Raw genomic sequence first — 25,252 nt, 5'->3', positions numbered from 1 at the left:
TCATAATCAGTCATGTCGCACACTCATTTTCAGATAATAGTAATTAAACATCTAGATAATAATAATTTAGATAAGTTATCTAAAGGTTTTGGGCTGTTTTGTAATTTCAACTGATATCACTAGAACACATTTCCTAACTTATCCAAGTTACAGATGTTGCATAGAGAATTAACTTAATAAACTGCTTAGATTTTAGAAAATCATTGAAAGACTTTTCAGAATGTGTTTTGGGGTTGACATGACTGATTATGATGAAGCAAGTCACAAATGTGTATCTTATAATATGTATATTATATACAGTATTACTGTATCTTATCATATGGTGTTAGGTTCTCTTTGTTATACAAACGTCCACCGCTTGTTACAGTTCTCCTCTTGACTCCATGTCATTAGGTCCTTTGTCCTTGGGAAAAACACAAGAGTTACAAATATGTTGGAGCTAAAAGTCACCAGTCCCATCATTTTAGATACCAAGCCAAACAGTTCACCAGTTGTCAGAGGACATAAACAGTACTTACTATTAACTCAGGAGGTTTGGTGACTTGGTCCTTGTCCAAGGCCTGTTTGTCCAATAGAGCAGTGGTCTCCTCTGCAGCTCTGTTAGACATGGGAGGTCCTCCATTCATCTGAGGAGGTCCTGGACTCTGTGCACTAGGAGTCACTTCCTTAGTCTCATTGTTAACCCTGTGGGAGAAATAAGACATCAACATTCATGATTCACCATAATACTGCCACCTATAGAGATTGAAATAATCAACAGCTGATTGAAATAATCAACTCATAATTAAGCTTTAATTATTTGAATCAGCTGTGTAGTGCTAGGGTAAAAAACAAAACTTGGGGCCCCCAGGACCGAGTTTGGGAAACACTGGGCTAACATGAACCCTGGGAAAATGGGGTTGGTGACATTATACCCAATGAGTTGTGGATGTATCAATATGTAATCAAGTTTACCTGACATCAGGGTGTCCATTCACTAGAGGGGGTTCAGCATGTGTCTTCTGACAGGATTCAGGGTCTGTTCCCCCACTGTCTGCTGACTTCCTGTCCTGCCCTTCTAGCACGCCTTCCTCTCCTGGGCTTCTAAGGGTGATTATTACATGGGTAAGAATTGAAGGATCTGTTGGAGAGGGGTACACATGGTCTACATGTTCATGACCTAAATGACAGAGGAGTGAGTCACCTGCAGAGGAGGGGTGAAGTCTCACCAGCACCCTGACCTGGAGCCCCATCAGTCAGGTGTGATTCCCTGTGGAGTAAGATACAGACTGGATCAGGAAACATGACCTCAACCAGTTACTTAACCTCCTCTACCACTACCACCAGTTACTTAACCTCCTTACACACAGACAAATTGTCATGTCCTGACCCAAGTAAGATGTCATTTTTGATAGTAGAGTAGGTCAGGGCGTGACAGGGGGTGTTTTGTGTTTTTCTATGTTTTCTATTTGTATGTTAAGTTCCAGTTTTCTATTTCTATGTTGGGGTTGTTTGGGTTGATCTCCAATTGGAGGCAGCTGGTCCTCATTACCTCTGATTGGAGATCATATTTAAGTAGGGGTTTTTCTTCCTGGTTTTTGTGGGTTATTATATTTTGAGTAGTGTTTGTTTCTCTCTGCGTCACGGTTTGTTGTTTTGTAAATTTCATTTATTTATGTTTTGCAAAGTTTCACGGATTTAAGAAAATGTGGAACAACAACCACGCTGCACTTTGGTCTGCCGTGACACAAATACACATTCTCACCTTCTATATGACACGCGTCCATTGCTCTGAGGTTGACCCAGAAGCTGTGGGTCATCAGTCTGGCTGTTAACCCTGTGGGAGCAATAACAGGGCTATCATCAGGATTAAAACTCTTGATCCAGCACAAACAACACTGTCCTCCATAGAGGCAGAGACTAACATGGTCCATGGGATCAATTTTGAAGAGAGAAATGAGAATTCATTCAACAGATAATGAAGATTTACCAAAGGAGTCCTCATGTGGAGAATTTACCTGACAACCTTGGGTACATTCAGTGGAGGGGAATCAGCATGTGTCTTCTGACAGGTTTCAGTGTCTGCTCTGTCATTGTCTGACGGTTTTCCATCCTCCATTCCTAGAACGCCTTCCTCTCCTTGGTCGCTAAAGGGGAGATTATTACATTGATAAGGATTTAAGGATCTCGATTGGGAAGGATACAAATGTTCTCCATATCCATAGCCTACATTACAGAGGACTGCCAGGTGATTAGTCATGTGGTACAGTTTACCTGGCATCTCCATTCAGCAGAGGGGTGTCAGCGCCTGTCTCTTCATTGTCCATGGGCTGCCTGTTCTCCTCTCCTGGCTCACCTCCTTGGTCACTAAAAGTGAGATCATGATGACCATGACTGAAAGGATAAGCAAGGCAAACTGATCCAGGACAGAGTAGAGTATAAAGATGTAATAGAGGTATTTAACTAACCTGGAAACAACCACAGCCTCAACAGTCTCACCGTCATCAGGCTTTCTGATGTCTCTGTGATAAAACATGTACCAAAGGTTCAGTCAGATACCCACAGGTACACCTGGAATCATCTAAGGTACATTACACCACAGTCAAAATACACCAGTTGCCCTTCTGGCTTGAATATGTTATGTCTTGCCTGGGCAGGGCTCAAAAGGCAGGGTCTTTGCTGAAAGTTGTTGCTTGCCAATAGACATGACCGGTATTAAGAAATGCCGTGCAGATCTGTTGATTAATTCTTCCTTCGCCTTCTATAGCAGGGCTTTCCAACCCTGTTCCTGGAGAGCTACCCTCCTGTAGGTTCTGTCTCCAACCCTGTTCCTGGAGAGCTACCCTCCTGTAGGTTCTGTCTCCAACCCTGTTCCTGGAGAGCTACCCTCCTGTAGGTTCTGTCTCCAACCCTGTTCCTGGAGAGCTACCCTCCTGTAGGTTCTGTCTCCAACCCTGTTCCTGGAGAGCTACCCTCCTGTAGGTTCTGTCTCCAATCCAGTTGTAACTAACCTGATGCAGCTTTCAGGGATGGGCAACTTTGATGGGGGCCACAAAAGTCCAAACTCATTATGAGGGGTTGTAGTGGCTCGTGGGTCTGTGCACCCACATTCATACCTACACATGCAGTCGGTGCCGGCCCAAAGCCGTCATTTCATGCTATTCTGTTCATTTTGCCATTCGCGGAGTCAATAAACAGCAGTTTTACAGCTAATTTACTGCAATTCTACACATTTTGCCATAGGGTGGGGAGAAATGCTAGCATGTCAATATGATATCTAAAAGAGAGTGACTTACAAAGTCAATGGGTCCCCCCAGTTAGCAATTTGACGATGATTACCACAAGTTTCGATAGCTGGCTAGATTAATTTACCAATCTAAAAAATTGTTAGCTGACATGGGCTAATTGAGCGACTGTCAGTGACTGACATAACAAGAGGACAATTGCTGATGAACAACCAAATTAGAAATTGCACCTTGTGTATTCTACTATTCTAGCTGTCAACAGTACAACGGGGGTCTGCAGGCTGCCAGTTTCCCATCCCTGAGCTAATTATTAGAATCAGGTGTGCTAGATTAGGGTTGGACTGAAAACCTACAGGACAGTAGTTCTCCAGAAACAGGGTTGGAGAGCTACTGTTATATAGAGACAGAAACTAATATGACCCATAGCAACAGCTGAAGATAAGAGAGACTATCATTCTGTGGTTGATTACAGATCAATAAAGGGATGTGGAAAGGTTTACCTGGCATCACGTCGCTCATTCTGCATCAGAGGAATGGAGTTTGGTTCTGGAATGCCCTGACCCTCTTCCACGTCTCTGTGGCCTTGGTGGCTAAAGATTAGATTATTACATTAATAAGAAATGAAGGATATTATATTTGATAAACAACAGTAACTTGACAAAATGGCTGACAAGTCTATAGTTTGTAAGTGGCCTGCAAGTTCCAGGCTGTTCTCATCCTGTTTGTGACCTGCTAGGACCCCATTGGTCTGACTTTAAACCCTAGTAGTAAGACAGCGAGAACTAGTCCCATAACTAACATATACCCTCTGCAACAATTCTAATTGACTTAAAGAGCTCCCTTCACAAACACAAAAAACCGTTATATAGGATACTCACCACTGTTTGTCTCTCCAAGCTTTAAACACACAGAGCAGAACAGCAATGACCAGCACGACAGCAACAACAATACCAACTGAAAAACAGAATGTAGTCATCAGATGATGACATATTCACACAAATGAAAAGGTTTTAAAATAACCTTCTAACAGTAGTTGATCTTGGTAGCACCATTTTGAGGTCAGATTACTTGTTATTTTCTCATACAGAGGAAGCTGTGGTGATAGATTTGCTTAAACACTCACCAATGATTTGCCAGATCAAATCAGTGTCACTATGGTTTGAATCAGGATTGTCTCCATCTATAATGGATGATTAGAGAGAATAAAGTCATTTCCATGACATAATCAATCAAAATACTGAACAACACAGAGTAATGTGTCTTGTAGTCTTTCCCCTAATTTATTTTCCAGACAGGCTTCCAGAAAATAAAAACATAAAAAAACAAATTCTCAAGGGATTGACATTGGTCTCTCAATGTTCATCATGAATATTAGCCATCTCAGTACTCACCTTTGATGATAGTTGAATTCAAAGGTGCAGTTGTCACAACCTCATTCCTCATCTCTACAAAGGCCAGACAGAGGTTAAAAGGTGTACAGTATTCAAAATGAATGAATATGATTTAGTGCTTTTCTCTACGTGTCCTTGAAAGATACTTGAAATTGATGGAAAAGAGGAATGTCAACTGTCTACCTGTGACAATGTAATGGGAACATCTCTCCTTAACTGGGGGTTGTTTACTATTAGACTCAGTTCCAGCCTTCTGCTAAGAGGGAATGAGGAGGGATATTGTTTCATCAGTTGCATCCTAATAATACGGGATTAAACCCAGAAATAAAAAGACAAATGTGTAAGTTGTTATAATCAACCTCTAAAAAATGTGAAATTACTGGGCTCACCTGTGTAGCATCAATGTAAATGAAGTTCATTGTCAGATTTTGGCATTTATAGAGGGTGATTGAACTGTTGTTCATTGTTACCACCTCATTCTTATCAAATTCCATTGCCTTGTCCCCTCCACTGTTGGCAATGGCAGTCTGTGGGAAAGAAAGACAAAAAACTATTTCAAGTTGGAAAAAGGCAAGTCAAATGATCAGTACGGAATGTACAGTGCGTTCGAAAAGTATTCAGACCCCTTCACTTTTTCCACATTTTGTTACATTACAGCCTTATTCTAAAATGGATTAAATTGTTTTTTTCCCCCCTCATCAATCTACACACAATTAAAAAGTCAAGGGGTCTGAATACTTATGTAAATGTGATATTAAAAACTAAAAACTATTTTTTGCTTTGTCACTATGGGGTATTGTGTGTAGATTGATGAGGGGTAAAAAACAATTTCATTAATTTTAGAATGAGGCTGTAACGTATCAAAATGTGGAAAAAGTCAAGGGGTCTGAATACTTTCTGAATGCACTGTATGTAGTGGTATTATTTTAATTCAAGTAATTCTGTGTGGATTGCATCCACTGCTCTCCTGCAGTTGTTACTTCCTGTATAACTTAACTAAAACACAGATTTGAACTTACCCCGTTCATGTTGAGCCCCGCAATCTCAGATACACCTGGAATGTCGTATAGATACATGTATCTACCATCCCTGGTCTTCAAATTTCCACAATCAATTTCCACCGAAGTACATGCTAAGGATGTCAAGGAAGTTTAATTTAGGACAACTTTCTGTGTATTATTACTAAAATCACTTCCAAATTCCTTTAGACAAAAACAAAATGGAATATAGAAAGAGACTAAGTTTGAGATCTCAATACAATAAATAAGAACAATAAAGTTTGTGTAAGAAGAGGACTAGCACTCAAACAGTTCTGACTTCTCTGAGGGCCCAGCCCTGACGCAGTTTATTTAGCAGAAGTATCCGTCGTTAGGGAGAAATAGGGAAACTTTTAAATTAATTCTACAATAATGTGGTATTTTACCTTGATTGTCGACAGCGTAGGTTGGATAGACTTGCAAAACAGCAACCAAAAAACCCACTTCAAACAAAAACATTTTCAGTTCTGAGATGACACATCCACCTCCACGCTCAGTGAAATGGATTGCCATTTCCTGATTTCCTGGTTGTTTATATAAGCAGAGGAGGAGCTATGGTACGTACAATATGGCGCACAGAATAAACATTATGTGTATTATTTGGGGCCTTTGATTCTTCAAAGTTGTAATTTATAAAGATAGGGAGCTAGATGGACACTGTTTAACAGCAAGGAACATGCATTCTGTTCAGTTGGCAATGGAAACATAGAAAAGGTTTGAAATGACTTGATTCAAAGTTGTGTCATATCATTCAAATGTTGATGGTTGACTTTATACATCCACAAGCAACAACAGCCTAATGAACTGCTTGAACTCCAACCAGTGTGGTATTAGAACGACCTCCAACCCCTGTCTCTTATGAACTGTAATATAATACTGTAAGTCTAAAACCAGAGGACATCCTTGCCATGTGACTGGGATGTATAGACAAGACATCTATATCAAATGTTACCTGAAGCTTCATGACAATAGAACACTTAGGCAGTTCAGAGAATACATTCATGTTGAGTTACAGACATCACACAAATCATACACATTTTACCTGAAAGATCATGAGCCTGGACTTGTGTGTGTGTGTGTATGTGTATGTGTATGTGTATGTGTGTGTGTGTGTGTGTGTGTGTGTGTGTGTGTGTGTGTGTGTGTGTGTGTGTGTGTGTGTGTGTGTGTGTGTGTGTGTGTGTGTGTGTGTGTGCGTGTGTGTGCTGCCTGCATGAACTTGAAAAGCTGCTGAAAACAAACTGAAAATAAGAGTGACAGAAAACAAAATAAATCAGCAGTTTGATATTTCACATAATATATAACTCGCGCTCTGAGAAATTCTTGACCACATACCTATGACATCATCAAGGTGGGACTACCACGTACTTTCACAATCTAATTAACAATCAATTATAACATATGTTACCACAATTATAACATATGTTTTCACAGGGCCCTCTTTAAATGAGTGTCCTTTATCATAATCAGTCATGATGAGTAAGAGGTCTACTTCCCTAAAACATCAACTGTAACCAAGCATGCTGCTAGTTGTTAGTATGAAACTGTAAACAGATGTTATGACGCAAGTGTTACACATCAACTTCTTTCTTCCATGTATCAATGTACTAATTTGCTACATAAGAAACAAGAAAATGCTGACCAGTGGCAATCGTGCCATGTCTGCGTGTCAGAATACAGAAGTCGTATCTTGAAGTTTGAACTTTGAAGACATAAGACAAACTTTCTGTGATTTTTCCCCAAAATCATCACTGTGAAGTGATACTCCAATTGTATGAGTGCTAATCACTCGATATTGGGAGTTGAGAAATAAAGTTGGTATAGTGAGCAGGAGGTCCTCTGTTCAACAGTTACTAAGCTCAAAATGTGTCTTGAAGTTGATTTGACTCATTATGATGGAGCTAGTCACAATTCATATATATATATCATATCATATATTTCCTGTCCTGTCATGTCATGTTTTATCATATTATACAGTATTATAACACAACCACAAACTGGAAAGGAATATTTTAATGATGAAAGTGTCACATGCCTCTTCGTCAGAAGATATGTTGAAATCGCTGTCGGACAAAGTGCAGACCCCTTCAGTTCCGGGTCGCAGGCAGACCCCCTCGGTTCCGGGTCACAGGCAGACCCCTTTGGTTCCGGGTCGCAGGCAGACTCCCTCGGTTCCGGGTCGCAGGCAGTCTCCCTCGGTTCCGGGTCGCAGGCAGTCTCCCTCGGTTCCGGGTCGCAGGCAGTCTCCCTCGGTTCCGGGTCGCAGGCAGTCTCCCTCGGTTCCTGGTCGAAGGCAGTCTCCCTCGGTTCCGGGTCGCAGGCAGTCTCCCTCGGTTCCGGACTAGACACTGTTGCCGGATACTCTAGACTGCACACTGGTGCCGGATACTCTGGACTGCACACTGGTGCCTGATACTCTGGACTGCACACTGGTGCCGGATACTCTGGACTGCACACTGGTGCCGGATACTCTGGACTGCACACTGGTGCCGGATACTCTGGACTGCACGCTGGTGCCGGGCTCTTGAGGCTGGGCTGACGCACTGGAAGCCTGATGTGTGGTACTGGATGTGCCAGTCTGGAGATACGCACCTCAGGGCTAGTGCGGGGTGCGGGAACAGGCCGAATAGGACTAGGCTGGCTCATGGGAAGCTTGGTCCGGGTTGCTGGTACTGGTCGTGCCGGACTGGAGGTACCCACTTCCGGGTTAGCACGAGAGGCGGGAACCGGAAAGACTGGGCCATGGAGGCGCACAGGTGGCCTTGACCGCACCACCTGCACAACCCGTCCTGGCTGGATGGAACTAGCAGCCCTGCACGAGCGGGGTGCTAGCACAGGGCGAACTGGGCTGTGCAGGTTGCCGTACGTAGAGCAGGCGTAGGGTAGCCTGGTCCTAGGAGGCGTACCGGCGACCAGACGTGCTGCGCAGGCATCCTCCTACCAGGCTGGATGCCCACTCTAGCATGGCATCTGCGAGGGCTGGAATGGCGCGCACCGGACTGTGCGTGCGTATGGGCGAGATAGTTCGCACCTCAGCAAAACACGGCGCTCTCCACCTCATACGCTCCTCCATACTCTCACGGGTAGCTGGCTTATGGCTCTTCCTAGGCCTAGAAAAACTACCTGTGTGCCCCCCCCAAAAAAATTCTTAGGGGTGCCTCTCCGGCTTCCTCGCCAGACGTGTCCCCCGGTAGCGTTCCTGGTCCACCCCGGCCTTCTTCCACGGGCCCTCTCCGGCCAGAATCTGTTCCCAAGTCCATCTCTCAGTATAGTTCATATATTACTCATGCCGCTCCTTTCTCCGCTGCTTGGTCCTGTTGTGGTGGGTAGTTCTGTCACATTCCTCTTCGTCAGAAGATATGTTGAAATCGCTGTCGGACAAAGTGGACCAATATGCAGCGGATTGCGTGCTCATCATCATCATTTATTTTAAATGTGACCACGAGGAAAAACAATAAACAAAAACTCACGACAGGAACAGTGTAGCAGGCTAAACAAAAGCAATGCTAACATACAACTACCCACAAGTGACAAACAAAACACATACCTACTTATAGGACTCCCAATCAGAGGCAACACCTGCCTCCAATTGAGAGTCCAGCAACCAAACCTGCACATAGAAACTTAACCTAGAACCTACTCATACAAAAACATACACCACAAAACCCCGGAACACATAAATAACACACCCCTCTAAGCTATACACAAAAACCCCCACCATATAAAACAAACATACCTCTGCCACGCCCTGACCAAATAATACAAATAATCCTCTATACTGGTAAGGACGAGACAGAAAGGAATTAAACGCATATTACAAATACTAAGAAGCGTTGGACCAGTAACTGAAAGGTCTCTGGGTCGAATCCCTGAGTCGACTAGGTGAAAAATACGGCGATGTACACTTGAGCAAGGCACATACCCCTAATTGCTCCTGTAAGTCGCTCTGAATAATCAGCTAAATTACTAAAATGTTAATGTATTAAATAAAACAAGTTGTGACTATACACAAAACTCTGCAGAATAGCCTTCCTAAACTTGCAGGCTAAAAAACAGATATGACAATGACAATAATGGAGTTTTCCTCATACAGATACATGCGGAAAGATTGTAATAAATAACACATGAGAGTATGAGGGACAATTGTATCCATCAGACCTGAGTCGTTCATTAAACAATAGTCTTAACTCACTTGTATTGGCAATGTATGAGTAGATCATATCAATCCAACAGTCAAAATGCATAGTACTATAAAATGGTAATGAAAATGAAATAAGGAAATCAAACTAAATATATGTGTAAGGTAACTAACTATAAAAAGCATCAAGCAAAAGCCATTCATACATGTATGGGACCAACCCACAGACATGACATATCAAATACATTATTCTAAGTCATATTACCAACATCAAATATGAAAACAATAAACCTTTTCTGACACTAAGGTTATAAGGTCTCAATGTATGTGGGTATGTCATTCGCCTAAGTCATTTGACCTGAAAGATACTCTCAATGTGTTAAACGTTCTAATGAAACGGTGAACACAAATGTCAACACAGCTACACAATTACTGTCTAAAGGTGTGGTATTTTCACAATATCACTAGTAGGGGGGAATGTGGGGTAAAGTTCCTTCCGCAAGAACTGCAGGTAACACTTCCTATGAATAACCTCTTCATAATGTGTTATAAGTGCCTTCAGAACACCTTCTAATCTATTCATTATACATCATATTGCATGACATAGGCACTAATGGCTGCTAATACATGTCTATATATTCCTACAGCATTTTAAGCAGGCAGCATAATGCCTTTGATTATGAAGCTAAGTGGTATGACCTACATGAAATACTCTTTAGAAAATTGAGTCAGAGGGCTATACTGTAACGACTTCACGTAGGAGTTCCGCACTCCTGTTAAAGGGATAGTTCACCCAAATTACTAAATTACATTTGGTTTCTTTACCCTGTAAGCAGTCTATGGACAAGCTCAGACAGCAATTCATGCTTTGGTTTTGTTTACCTGACCACTGTCTTCAAATGCTAACTTTTTAGATCAAATCCAATGTCAGGTAATGTTAAGCCAATATCCCCTTTCTTGCATTGTTTTCATGCTTCATGTCCAAATCTCTTAAAATAACTGAGTTGTGGTACACAATCAAATGTTGACACTTTAGGATGATTTGTGAAAAATGCTTTTAACAGGGTTATTGAGTTGGATATGTGCCACAAATGCTAAAATGCATTTCCCTAACCAAGTACGGTAAACAAAACCAAAGCATGGATTGCTTTCTTATCTTGTCCATAGATTGCTTACAGGGTAACAACAACAACATATAGTTTTGTAATTTGGGTGAACTATCCCTTTATGCCCGCAAGACAGAGTTACATAGGTGTAAGAGGGTGTGCAGTGAAATTAGAATATGGCCAATCATTTAATGAGCACATAATGTATAATATAACGATCCTAATGTGCTTTTCAAATATGGCATCTGGTGATAATGCTTTATGCAGTTATAGATGTCCATGAGCAGTTATTAGCACCTATGTTGTGCATCCTGATGCATTATGAATAGAAGGTGTTATTAATGCTCCTATAACGCATTATAAAGAGAACATCCATATGAAGTGTTACCTGTTTAAACTGACCAATCATGCTTTCCCATGAAAACGGTGGTTTAAATAAAGTCCTGATGTAGTATCTTCTAGAGCAGGGGTACTCAACTCTTACCCTACAAGGTCCGGAGCCTGCTGGTTTTCTGTAATACCTCATAATTAATTGCACACACCTGGTGTCACAGTTCTAAATCAGTCCCTGATTAGAGGGGAAGAATGACAAAATGCAGTGGTACTTGTTTTGAGGTCCAGAGTTGAGTTTGAGGGCTCTAGTCTCTAAGGAAAATGGATCATGAACTTTCTTTACTGAAAGTAGGATTACAGGTGTCGGTTTATGTTAAATGTCTGTGAACATTTTTGCTGAAGTTGGACAATTATGCAAGTTATTTTAACACTAACATGCTGTAACTCTCAATTCAGAAATAATGAATCATTTCTTCAGTAAAATAGAGCTTTTTAGACCGGGCCCTGTGATAATGATGTCTCTTCTACAATACATGACCAAAAGTATGTGGACACCTGCTCGTTGAAACGTCTCAATCCAAAATTATGGGAATTATTATGGAGTTGGTCCCCCCTTTGCTGCTATAACAGCCTCCACTCTCCTGGGAAGGCTTTCCACTAAATGTTGGAACATTGCTGCGGGGACTTGCTTCCATTCAGCCACAAGAGCATCAGAGAGGTCGGGCACTGATGTTGGGTGATTAGGCCAGGCTCGCAGTCAGGGTTCCAAAGGTATTTGATGGGGGTTGAGGTCAGGGCTCTGTGCAGGCCAGTCAAGTTCTTCAACACCGATCTCGACAAATCATTTCTGTATGGACCCTCGCTTGTGCACAGGGGCATTGTCATGCTGAAACAGGAAAGGGGCCTCCCCAAACTGTTGCCACAAAGTTGGAAGCACAGAATAATCTAGAATATCATTGCATGCTGTAGCGTTAAGATTTCCCTTCACTGGAACTAAGGGGCCTAGCCATAACAATGAAAAACAGCCCCATACCATTATTGCTTCTCCAAAAAACTTTACAATTGGCACTATGCATTGGGGCAGGTACCATTTTTCTGGCATCCGCCAAACCTAGAGGACAGACAATTTTTCAGCGCATGGGCGGCCCTGTTCTGTGAGCTTGTGTGGCCTACCACATCGCGGCTGAGCCATTGTTGCTTCACAATAACAGCACTTACAGTGACCGGGGGCAGCTCTAGCAGGGCAGAAATTTTATGAACTGACTTGTTGGAAAGGTAGCATCCTATGACGGTACCACATTGAAAGTCACTAAGCTCTTCAGTAAGGCCATTGTACTGCCAATGTTTGTCTATTGAGATTGCATGGAGGTGTACTCTTTTTTATACACCTGTCAGCAGCGGGTGTGGCTGAAATAGCCGAAACCATTCATTTGAAGGGGTGTCCACATACTTTTGTGTATACATAGTGTAAATAACGCCTAGTTTAGCTATTTGACATGTCCACAAGACATTGAGACCTCATGATCTTGGAAATGTCTATACTAAAGACGTTTATGTTTTATGCATCTTCTCATGTGTATGTAATTTATATTTACTTGTATGTATAGTATACAATACTAGCGTAAGTATGATCTTGCCATCCTTTCATATCATTATAATGTTGTATAGCTAATATGTGACATGCTGTATCATAATTAGTCATCAGTCACACCCATTTTCAGATAACAATAAGATTGTAATTTTAGTTATCTACAAGTAATGGGCTGTTTTGGAATTTCAACTGATTTCACTTAAACACGTTTCCTAACCTATCCAGATTACACCCGTCACATAGAGAATGAACTTAATAAACTGTTGAGCTTTCTGAAAATCATTGTGCAGTAAAACACACTGCTCAGAATGTGTCTTGGTGTTGACATGACTGATTATGATGAAGCTAGTCTCATATGTGTATCTTATAATAAGTACTGTATATCATATATTACTGTATCTTATTATATGGTGTTAGGTTCTCTTTTGTTATACAAACGTCCACCGCTTGTTACAGTTCTCCTCTTGACTCCATGTCATTAGGTCCTTTGTCCTTGGGAAAAACACAAGAGTTACAAATATGTTGGAGCTAAAAGTCAACCAGTCCCATCATTTTAGATACCAAGCCAAACAGTTCACCAGTTGTCAGAGGACATAAACAGTACTTACTATTAACTCAGGAGGTTTGGTGACTTGGTCCTTGTCCAAGGCCTGTTTGTCCAATAGAGCAGTGGTCTCCTCTGCAGCTCTGTTAGACATGGGAGGTCCTCCATTCATCTGAGGAGGTCCTGGACTCTGTGCACCAGGAGTCACTTCCTTAGTCTCATTGTTAACCCTGTGGGAGAAATAAGACATCAACATTCATGATTCACCATAATACTGCCACCTATAGAGATAACAGGGTTTCCCTAGCACTACACAGCTGATTGAAATAATCAACTCATAATTAAGCTTTGGTTATTTGAATCAGCAGTGTAGTGCTAGGGCAAAAAACACAATTTGGGGCCCCCAGGACCGAGTTTGGGAAACACTTGACTAACATGAACCCTGGGAAAATGGGGTGGGTGACATTATTACCCAATGAGTTGTGGATGTATCAATATGTAATCAAGTTTACCTGACATCAGGGTGTCCATTCACTAGAGGGGGTTCAGCATGTGTCTTCTGACCGGATTCAGGGTCTGTTCCACCCACTGTCTGCTGACTTCCTGTCCTGCCCTTCTAGCACGCCTTCCTCTCCTGGGCTTCTAAGGGTGATTATTACATGGGTAAGAATTGAAGGATCTGTTGGAGAGGGGTAACACATGGTCTACATGTTCATGACCTAAATGACAGAGGAGTGAGTCACCTGCAGAGGAGGGGTGAAGTCTCACCAGCACCCTGACCTGGAGCCCCATCAGTCAGCTGTGATTCCCTGTGGAGTAAGATACAGACTGGATCAGGAAACATCAACCAGTTATTTAACCTCCTCTACCATCCCATACAACTTTACACACAGACAAATTCTCACATCCTGACCCTAGTAAGATGTCATTTTCTATAGTGGAGTAGGTCAGGGGGTGTTTTGTATTTTTCTATGTTTTCCTATTTCTACGTTTAAGTTCTAGTTTTTCTATTTCTATGTTGGGGTTGTTTGGGTTGATCTCCAATTGGAGGCAGCTGGTCCTCGTTACCTCTGATTGGAGATCATATTTAAGTAGGGGTTTTTCTTCCTGGGTTTTTGTGGGTTATTATATTTTGAGTAGTGTTTGTTTCTCTCTGCGTCACAGTTTGTTGTTTTGTAAATTCAGTTATTTACGTTTTGCAAAGTTTCACGGATTTAATAAAATGTGGAACTACAACCAAGCTGCACTTTGGTCTGCTCCTTTGACAGCCGTGACACAAATACACATTCTCACCTTCTATATAACACGCGTCCATTGCTCTGAGGTTGACCCAGAAGCTGTGGGTCATCAGTCTGGCTGTTAACCCTGTGGGAGCAATAACAGGGCTATCATCAGGATTAAAACTCTTGATCCAGCACAAACAACACTGTCCTCCATAGAGGCAGAGACTAACATGATACATGGGATCAATTCTGAAGGGAGAAATGACATTGTCATTCAACAGAAAATGAAGATTTACTAAAGGAGTCCTCATGTGGAGAATTTACCTGACAACCTTGGGTATATTCAGTGGAGGGGAATCAGCATGTGTCTTCTGACAGGTTTCAGTGTCTGCTCTGTCATTGTCTGACGGCTTTCCATCCTCCATTCCTAGAACGCCTTCCTCTCCTTGGTCGCTAAAGGGGAGATTATTACATTGATAAGGATTTAAGGATCTCGATTGGGAAGGATACAAATGTTCTCCATATCCATAGCCTACATTACAGAGGACTGCCAGGTGATTAGTCATGTGGGTACAGTTTACCTGGCATCTCCATTCAGCAGAGGGGTGTCAGCGCCTGTCTCTTCATTGTCCATGGGCTGCCTGTTCTCCTCTCCTGGCTCACCTCCTTGGTCACTAAAAGTGAGATCATGATGACCATGACTGAAAGGATAAGCAAGGCAAACTGATCCAGGACAGAGTAGAGTATAAAGATGTAATAGAGGTATTTTAACTAACCTGGGAACAACCACAGCCTCAACAGTCTCACCGTCATCAGGCTTTCTGATGTCTCTGTGATAAAACATGTACCAAAGGTTCAGTCAGATACCCACAGGTACAACTGGAATCATCTACGGTACATTACACCACAGTCAAAAATACACCAGTTGCCCTTCTGGCTTGAATATGTTATGTCTTGCCTGGGCAGGGCTCAAAAGGCAGGGTCTTTGCTGAAAGTTGTTGCTTGCCAATAGACATTACTGGTATTTAGAAATGCCATGCGGATCTATTGAGTAATTCTTCCTTCGCCTTCTATAGCAGGGCTTTCCAACCCTGTTCCTGGAGAGCTACCCTCCTGTAGGTTCTGTCTCCAACCCTGTTCCTGGAGAGCTACCCTCCTGTAGGTTCTGTCTCCAACCCTGTTCATGGAGAGCTACCCTCCTGTAGGTTCTGTCTCCAACCCTGTTCCTGGATAGCTACCCTCCTGTAGGTTCTGTCTCCAACCCTGTTCCTGGAGAGCTACCCTCCTGTAGGTTCCTACTCCAACCCTGTTCCTGGAGAGCTACCCTCCTGTAGGTTCTGTCTCCAACCCTGTTCCTGGAGAGCTACCCTCCTGTAGGTTCTGTCTCCAACCCTGTTCCTGGAGAGCTACCCTCCTGTAGGTTCTGTCTCCAACCCTGTTCCTGGAGAGCTACCCTCCTGTAGGTTCTGTCTCCAACCCTGTTCCTGGAGAGCTACCCTCCTGTAGGTTCTGTCTCCAACCCTGTTCCTGGAGACCTACCCTCCTGTAGGTTCTGTCTCCAACCCTGTTCCTGGAGAGCTACCCTCCTGTAGGTTCTGTCTCCAATCCCAGTTGTAACTAACCTGATGCAGCTTTCAGGGATGGGCAACTCTGATGGGGGCCACAAAAATATGAACTCATTATCAGGGACTGCAGTGGCTCGTGGGTCTGCGCACCCACATTTACACTCACACATGCAGTCAGAGCCGGCCCTAAGCAACATTTTGCCATGGGGAATAGAGAACATTTTGCAGATTTAAAGCAAGTTAGCTGCAATTCTACTGATTTTGCCATGGGGTGGAGACAAATGTTTGCGTGTCAGTATGATATCTAAGCGAGAGTGACCCCCCCCTTCCCCATTCAGCAATTTGACGATGATTACTACAAGTTTAGGTAGCTGGTTAAATAAATTTACCAATCTCAAAAATGGTTAGCTGACATAGGCTAATTGAGTGATTGTAAGTGACTAACATGACAAGAGGAAAACTGCTAATATACAACCAAATTTCAAAATTGCACCTTGTGTATTCCACTGTTCTAGATCTCACCAGTAAAAAAGGGTCTGTGGACCGCCAGTTGCCCATCCCTGAGCTAATTATTAGAATCAGATGTGCTACAGTAGATTCATGTTGAAGGGAAATCCTATAGGACAGTAGCTCTCCAGGAACAGGGTTGGAGAGCTACTGTTGTATAGAGACAGAAACTAATATGACCCATAGCAACAGCTGAAGACAAGAGAGACTATCATTCAGTGGTTGATTACAGATCAATAAAGTAATGTGGAAAAGTTTACCTGGAATCACGTTGCTCATTCTGCATCAGAGGAATGGAGTTTGGTTCTGGATTGCCCTGACCCTCTTCCACATCTCTGTGGCCTTGGTGGCTAAAGATGAGATTATTACATTAATAAGAAATTAAGGATATTGTTTGATAAACAACAGTAACTTGACAAAATGGCCGACAAGTCTATAGTTTGTAAGTGGCCTGCAAGTTCCAGGCTGTTCTCATCCTGTTTGTGACCTGCTAGGACCGTATTGGTCTGACTTTAAACCCTAGTAGTAAGACAGAGAGAACTAGTCTCATAACTAACATATACCCTCTGAAACAATTCTAATTGACTTAAAGAGCTCCCTTCACAAACACAAAAACAGTTATATAGGATACTCACCACTGTTTGTCTCTCCAAGGTTTAAACACACAGAACAGAACAGCAATGACCAGCACGACAGCAACAACAATACCAACTGAAAAACAGAATGTAGTCATCAGATGATGCATCATTTTGAGGTCAGATTTACTTGTTATTTTCTCATATAGAGGAAGCTGTGGTGATAGATTTGCTTAAACACTCACCAATGATTTTCCAGATCAAATCAGTGTCACCACGGTTTGAATCAGTATTGTCTCCATCTGTAATGGATGATTAGAGAGAATAAAGTCATTTCCATGACATAATCAATCGAAATACTGTGCAACACAGAATAATGTGTTATGCAGTCTTATCCTTAGTTTAATTTCCAGGCAGGCGTTCAGAAAATAAAACATTAAAAACTAATTCTCAAGGGATTGACATTGGTCTCTCAAGGCGCTTGTCATTGGCATGTTTCCATTCAATACGATTGCATTATATGTTATCTTTCATGTAAATAAGCACCCCGTCTGCCCTCTCCCCTGTATCTCCTGACCATGGGGTATCCAGGGAGATTAAAGGCAGAAATAGGAGAACATTTCTTTAGCCATGTCTCAGAGAAAATATTAAATCAAGATTAGAGTCAGTCAATAAATGTTCCATCTATTCCCTCTTAGAAATAATGCTAGGAATATTCAGATGACTTAATACTGTCTTTCTGTAGGCTTGGCACGAGGGTCCCAAAACATTGATTAACGGTTCGACAAGGTTCACGGTACGATGTTTTCTAATCACTGGGTTAAGGGAACTGAGTTTCTGTCTTGAAGGCGTGTTTTGTTTGTGACATGTATCAAGAGTTTGAACTAAGGTGAGATTATCTGCAGATTGCACATTCTCTTGAAAGCCATGTCAGTGACAGAGGTTATACTCACATACACAGAATGAATGTCCTTCTCTGAAACCGGTAATATAAACTACTCCACCTAGATGATTTCATTCATTCATGTTTCACCTTTCATCAATGATTTTTGCCTGGATGGCTCATTAGGGGACTTTTCTCCACTTCTCCCTGAATTACATCCTCCATATCAGCCTTCTTTTCTGCAGGTGTCCTACCTCCAGTCTGATGAGGAGCTTGGTACTCTGGGCCACTTGGGTGTTTGTTGGTTCCGGATTGTTTTAATGAAGGCCAACATTGATGTTTGGCTGCCTTCTTTTGTATTCCCCAGAGAGTTGCACTGTCTTCAGGGACCCTTATTATCCTCCGTTTTGTTTTATTTGGTTCCGATTGCTGTCTCTGCCTGGCCAGTTCCCCTCTCTACACTGGGATTCTCTGCATCTGACCCTATTACAGGGGCATTCTCCTGACGTTCTCCTGGCGTTCTCCTGGCATTCGCCAAACCCAGTTTTGTCCGTCAGACTGCAAGATGGTGAAGCATGATTCTTCACTCCAGAGAGCACGTTTCCACTGCCTCAGAGTCCAATGGCGGCGAACTTTACACCATTCCAGCCAACGCTTGACATTGTGCATGGTGATCTTTGGCTCGGCCATTGGAAACCAATGTCATGAAGCTCCCGACGAAGAGTTCTTGTGCTGACGTTGCTTCCAGAGGAAGTTTGGAACTCAGTAGCAGTGGTGGAAAAAGTACTCAATTGTCATACTTGAGTAAAAGTAAAAGATACCTTACTAGAAAATGACTCAAGTAAAAGTGAAAGTCACCCAGTAAAATACTACTTGAGTAAAAGTCTAAAAGTATTTGGTTTTAAATAGATATATTTGGTTTAAAAAGTATCAAAAGTAAATGGAATTGCTGAAACGTCCTTAAGTAACAAAAGTATAAGTACAAGTATAAACCATTTCAAATTCCTTATATTAAGCAAACCAGATGGTACAATTATTATTTAAAAAAAATGTACGGATAGCCATGGGCACACTCCAACACTCAGACATAATTCACAAATGAAGTATTTGTGTTTAGTGAGTCCGCCAGATCAGAGGCAGTAGGGATGACCAGGGATGTTCTCTTGATAAGTGTGTGAATTGGACCATTTTCCTGTCAAAATGTAACAAGTACTTTTGGGTGTCAGGGAAAATGTATGGAGTAAAAAGTACATTAATTTCTTTAGGAATGTAGGGAAGTAAAAGTTGGCAAAAATATAAATAGTGAAGTAAAGTACATATTCCCCAAAAACGTTAAAGTATCTTTACTTAAGTGCTTTACACTGCTCAATAGTGAGTGTCGCAAACCGAGGACAGACAATTTTTAGGCGCTTTGCGCTTCAGCGTCCCGTTCTGTGAGCTTGTGTGGCCTACCACTTCGCTGCTGAGCCGTTGTTTCTCCTAGATGTTCCACTTCACAATAACAGCACTTACAGTTGTGACGACCCTCCCACTCTGTCTGCCAAATTCTTTTTCCTAATTAGGATGTCGGTGGGTGGAGCCGGGAGGGTCGTCAGTGAAATGGGGCACACCTGGACCCGGGTGTGTCCCGGGATAAATACACCCTTTCCCCATTCATTGAGGAGACTCTCTCCATGCAGACACACTGTTTGAGTTTGGTTGTGCCATTTTTGTGGCCAGTTGTTTGCTTTGGCATCTTTCAACACATCTATACACGCAACCACTCACTTACACTACTGACTACACATATACCATTGTTAATTGTATATAGGTTACCTCAGTTAATAAATCTATTTTTGTTATTCCTTATCTCCATGTTGTTTCTCTTTTTGTTACGGGCTTTGAGCCGGTTCCTGACACAGTTGACCGAGGCAGCTCTAGCAGGGCAGAAATGTGATGAACTGACTTGTTGGAAAGGTGGCATCCTATGACTGTGCTGCATTGAAATTCACTGAGCTCTTCAGTAAGGCCATTGTACTGACAATGTTTGTCTATGGAGATTGGATGGCTGTGTGCTCGATTTTACACACCTGTCAGAAATGGGTGTGACTGAAATAGCCCAATCCAGTAATTTGAAGGGGTGTCCACATACTTTTGTATATATACTGTATTTGCCGGATTCTGTGTTCTCAAGAAGTTTTATATTTTTATTTGGGCTGAATGCTAGACAAAAATAGTTGTCAAAACATAACAAAACAAATGGATATATCTTTCCGGACCATACAGGCCCATAAATCCAGAAAATAAAAGAAATCCAGAAAATAAAATCTTAGCAAAACATACAGGCCTATGGGCTATAGGCTAAATGATGCATGTGACTACTATGTTAAAAAGTCACAAAACAACGCATGCGCTGTTTCTTGCCTTATAGACTGCACACGCTGAGCATCATTCACAAGGGATAATGTTCTCACCCATCAGACTATTCTCAATTGAATCTTGTCTTTACATATACTAAATAATATATGTGTTAAATTAGTTTTCATTTAGAATAGGCAATTATCATGCTTCTGTCGGAACAGGGGCAGGGGAAAAAAAGACTATGCACTTGAATAGCAAATGGAGGACACCTTTCCAGCGGTTCATTTTCAGCCCAGCCAGGTAGGTTACTCCGGTTGTAAAGCGAAGCAATGTGCTTAATATGAGCAAAGTTGAGAAATAAATATAGTAGGCCTAGCCTGTAGAAAGCTGATGGGATCCTCCTCTTTTTAATATAGGCCATCAAAACTGTTTTCTCACGCAAATACATAGCATAGCCTATAGAAAAATGTTGTGCAACATGGGCTTATAGGAACACATGTTTTATTCCATGTATCAACCAGTTATGAGTTGATGCTGCATCAACCAGTATGAGGAGCTGGCTCTCACTGCGCAATGGGTGATCCTATTCCACTCAAACTCTGAATGCCAGGGTTCTGTCAGAGTGATTAGAGGGAACACACCATTAGCAACTGTCCGTTAGCAAGTTTGGTAGGCTACTAATGACCATCAGCGGCATCAGAGGGCAGTTTTGGAGAAGTCCAGTTACCGTGAATCTACAGTCAAGTGGAATTTGACTGCAACAATCACTTGTCAGAGATGCAATAATATTTTAAATGGTTGAACACAGTTTTGCCCATTGACAATGACTATGATATTGTTTCATGTTTTTAAGTTTAATAAGAGAGTGTTACTGTACCACACAATGATCACGTGGACTCACTCACCTGGGAAGAGAAAGAGAAAATAAAATGAAAGACCTAGTTAATGACATTTATAACAGAGAATCATTTGATGACAACCCAACAGAGTGCCAGTGGAAACAACAGCTCTACTTCAATATGCTCTGCTCTGTTGTTACAGAGGAACAATCTCCTGCAGTTGTATTCTTTCAAAATGTTGGGGTCACTTAGAAATGTCCTTGTTTTTGAAAGAAAAGCACATTTTTTGTCCATTTAAAATAACATCAAATTGATCAGAAATACAGTGTAGACATTGCTAATGTTGTAAATGACTATTGTAGCTGGAAGTGACACATTTTTATGGAATATCTACATAGGCATACAGAGGCCCATTATCAGCAACCATCACACCTGTGTTCCAATGGCACGTTGTGTTAGCTAATCCAAGTTTATCATTTTGAAAAGCTAATTGATCATTAGATAAACCTTTTGCAATTTTTTTAGCACAGCTGAAAACTGTTGTGCTGATTAAAGTACCGTAATTTCCGGACTATAAGCCGCAACTTTTTTCCCACGCTTTGAACATCGCGGCTTAAACAATGACGCGGCTAATATATGGATTTTTCCCACTTTCACATTTTTTTTCCCAAAAAAACACATTCTGTGACGTGCTCAGTTATTTGCCGGCATGAAGCTTTCATTAGACCAATGAAATTGCCGAACGGGTTAAGGTCAAACAACTTTTTTGTTTACTGTTTAGATTAAATCGAGAGCTCAAACTTCCCATCATTCTGATTACGGTAGTCATTTTGTCACCCTCATCATGGCAAAAACACAGAGAAATGCATATGATGCAGCTTTCAAGTTGAAGGCGACTGATCTGGCTGTTGGAAAAGGAAATAGAGCTGCTGCACTGGAGTTTGGTCTTAATGAGTCGATGATAAGACGTTGGAAACAGCAGCGTGAGGAATTGACTCAGTGCAAAAAGACAACTAAAGCTTACTGCAAATGTTTTATTTTTTGTTAGAAGCCGTGTTTCGTTAAAGCCTATTTATTTTTGTTACAAGCTGTGTTTCGTTAAAGCCTATTTATTTTTGTTACAAGCCGTGTTTCGTTAAAGCCTATTTATTTTTGTTACAAGCCGTGTTTCGTTAAAGCCTGTGTAAAGTTCATTTGTTTCAATGTACCGGTAGGCACCTGCGGCTTATAGACATGTGCGGCTTATTTATGTTCAAAATATATATATATTTTAATTCAGTGGGTGCGGCTTATATTCAGGTGCGCTCAATAGTCCGGAAATTACGGTAGTAATAAAACTGGCCTTCTTTAGTCTAGTTGAGTATCTGGAGCATCAGCACGATTACAGGCTCAAAATGGCCAGAAACAAATAACTTTCTTCTGAAACTTGTCAGTCTATTCTTGATCTGAGAAATGAAGGCTATTCCATGTGAGAAATTGCCAAGAAACTGAAGATCTCGTACAACGCTGTGCACTACTCCCTTCACAGAACAGCGCAAACTGGCTCTAACCAGAATAGAAAGAGGAGTGGGAGGCCCCGGTGCTGAGCAAGAGGACAAGTACATTAGTGTCTAGTTTGAGAAACAGATGCCTCACAAGTCCTCAACTGGCAGCTTCATTAAATAGTACCCGCAAAACACCAGTCCCAACGTCAACAGCAAAGAGGCGACTCCGGGATGCTGGCCTTCTAGGCAGGCTTCCTCTGTCCAGTATCTGTGTTCTTTTGCCCATCTTGATCTTTTCTTTTGATTGGCCAGTCTGAGATATGGCTTTTTCTTTGCAACTCTGCCTAGAAGGCCAGCTGTTTCCAGCTACAACAGTAATTTACAACATTAACAATGTCTATACTGTATTTCTGATCAATTTGATGTTTTTTTAATGGAGAAAAAAAATTGCTTTTCTTTCAAAAACAAGGACCTTTCTAAGTGACCCCAAACATACTAGAAAAAAACTATTAAACAAGGAGGCTCCTCAAACTTGAAAAGCAATATACACATCTCACCTGATGCACCAAACACAACGAAATGGGTCAAATGCTCCTGAAATATGATAACATCAATATCAAATTATTAACATGCAACTGGAATGTTTGGTTTGGTATTGTAGTTTACAAGGTAACTAACTGTACATTGCCTAAACTGCAGTGATAACTGCAGCCATACTCACAGTCACATTGCTTATGGCAGTGTGGTCTACGTTGACACACTCCAGGAGGGTGATGCAGGAGTAGCTGACATCAATCACATTGGGTGCATGTGTAGTGTTTTTGTGTTGGCAAAGTTCAGCAAGCCACATAGACGTCTGTGGAAGAAAAAATACAAAATACAAAAAGTTAGACATCTACCACTCAAAAACAATATGCTACATGTTTGAATACATTTGTCATTAAACTATATCTACTGTCTATATTTTTTATTTATTTAACAATGCAAGTCAGTTAAGAACAAATTCTTTTTTACAATGACAGCCTACTGGGGAACAGTGGTTAACTGCCTTGTTCAGGGGCAGAACAACAGATATTTATCTTGTCAGCTTGGGGATTCAATCCAGCAACCTTTAGGTTACTGGCAAAACGCACTAACCACTAGGCTACCTGCCTCCCCTGAAGTGTGAAAGACAGTCATATTTCTGATTCTACAGTAGTCTGATAGTGAAGCCTGTGAATCATATTGAATCCCCAGTTTGAAAGTTGTACATCATCTGTAGTTGTAGTCACAAGACCTATTACCTTATTGGAATCCACTGATTGCCACTCCACACATTTAGGATTTTCCTTGTCCTTTACACAGTATTTGTAAGCATTTCCAGTTCGGAGGCTTGCACAACTAACATTCTTGGTTTCTTCTCCACCCCAACAGCCTGCAGAAAAAAGGAGGAAGAGGTAATGTATGTTGAAAAACAATTACCACAGCCTTCTACAGCACATATCTTACTGCTGTTGAAGTGATGTCCAGAAGAAGCAGCCTGCTTTATAAAGACAATAGCATATGATCATGTTTGCATCACTATTTGTAGCCATATATTAAGATATGACTCTGGTTGTAGGTATCACCTGCTGTGTATGGGGGGGGGGGGGGGGGGGGGCTAGGAATAGATCTGAAACGTATGACACAAACCAGATGTGTTTTGAATAGATAAAAACAGTTTAAATGTACAGACCCTGATAACATTAACATGTAGTGATATAGTTTATAGGAGTGCAGGAGAGACATCTCACAACCAAAGAAATATTGTAACAGTGCTGGTACTGTAGCCAACGCCCAAAACATGCTTTACTGCCAACGCCATTTTGGAGAAAAACTAGTTGAGGGAGAATTTATATTTTGCAATCTCTCTTTCCTGAGAATTGTAACTTTTTCAAGAGAACGGCAAATAGCTGAGAGATAAGCAAACACTCAAGACATCGAAAAAGCTAAACCAACTACACTACTGTAAATATGTGTCAGGAATTGGGGAGACTAAGACATGAAATGTCAGCTTCACCCAGAAAAAATACAAATTTAAAACACAATCTTCTTACCTTGAATTAACAGGATTGTCAATAATGAACCAAACAGATAAGAAATAGACATGGTGAGCCCTTATTACAAACAACTGTGTGCTGCGTGTTGAGTTCCAGTCTGTCGGTGCAAAGCAAATCGAGGCGGGAAAGAGACACTTTCTCTTGTTGAGCGGAAGTTACATCATAAGGAGGAGCAACAATAAACACATCTGGTTTTTGGATAAATATATTAACGTTTTGTGACAATTAAACTAGATTATTTTGTATACAACTTAATGCATTGATATTAAAAAGTTATAATATTTTCAATAAGTGTTCCTTTCCGCCATGTAAAGCCTCCAGTAGGATGACAACTTGACCTGATTCCTACTGGTGGGGCAGTCTGATAATAGTGTTATGTTTTATTGCACTGTAG

General features: G+C 41.5%; 1 protein-coding gene and 1 long non-coding RNA gene across 7 annotated transcripts; both read right to left on the bottom strand.

Annotated features, from left to right (window-relative positions):
* Positions 1-335: 335 nt before the first annotated feature.
* On the bottom strand, positions 336-25,008 carry LOC115204353 (uncharacterized). 6 transcript variants are annotated; one of them, XM_029769857.1, is made up of 15 exons: positions 24,856-25,008; positions 24,064-24,194; positions 23,502-23,636; positions 23,338-23,374; positions 17,480-17,536; positions 17,295-17,370; positions 16,920-17,009; positions 2,448-2,501; positions 2,254-2,346; positions 1,998-2,126; positions 1,745-1,816; positions 1,184-1,249; positions 955-1,083; positions 519-684; positions 336-403 (listed from the first exon to the last, which is right to left on the bottom strand). In XM_029769857.1, exons 1-15 carry the CDS (start codon positions 24,905-24,907, stop codon positions 362-364), a joined length of 1,329 nt encoding a protein of 442 aa, XP_029625717.1. In that variant the 5' UTR covers positions 24,908-25,008; the 3' UTR covers positions 336-361. The 6 variants fall into 6 exon arrangements, with proteins under 6 accessions (XP_029625717.1, XP_029625734.1, XP_029625726.1 ...); XM_029769874.1 differs by having other exon boundaries at positions 955-1,080; XM_029769866.1 differs by lacking the exons at positions 16,920-17,009; positions 17,295-17,370; positions 17,480-17,536 and adding exons at positions 3,725-3,814; positions 4,103-4,178; positions 4,348-4,404.
* On the bottom strand, positions 12,944-13,957 carry LOC115204419 (uncharacterized). The gene is made up of 3 exons (XR_003880365.1): positions 13,877-13,957; positions 13,429-13,594; positions 12,944-13,312 (listed from the first exon to the last, which is right to left on the bottom strand). It is a non-coding gene; the product is annotated as an uncharacterized LOC115204419 (long non-coding RNA).
* Positions 25,009-25,252: the final 244 nt, after the last annotated feature.

This window comes from Salmo trutta, chromosome 1, assembly GCF_901001165.1.
Source record: "Salmo trutta chromosome 1, fSalTru1.1, whole genome shotgun sequence".
Lineage (NCBI taxonomy): Eukaryota > Metazoa > Chordata > Actinopteri > Salmoniformes > Salmonidae > Salmo > Salmo trutta.
This window is presented reverse-complemented; position numbering and strand designations above follow the sequence as displayed.

What these genes read in the sequence shown, in the direction of transcription:
- LOC115204353 (XM_029769857.1), bottom strand. Translation starts at nt 24,907, where the DNA reads ATGTCTATTTCTTATCTGTTTGGTTCATTATTGACAATCCTGTTAATT. An exon ending in TTTGATCTGGAAAATCATTG is followed by an intron (nt 17,371 to 17,479) that starts GTGAGTGTTTAA and finishes TCTGTTTTTCAG; the next exon opens with TTGGTATTGTTGTTGCTGTC. An exon ending in ACTTCACCCCTCCTCTGCAG is followed by an intron (nt 1,084 to 1,183) that starts GTGACTCACTCC and finishes AATCACCCTTAG; the next exon opens with AAGCCCAGGAGAGGAAGGCG.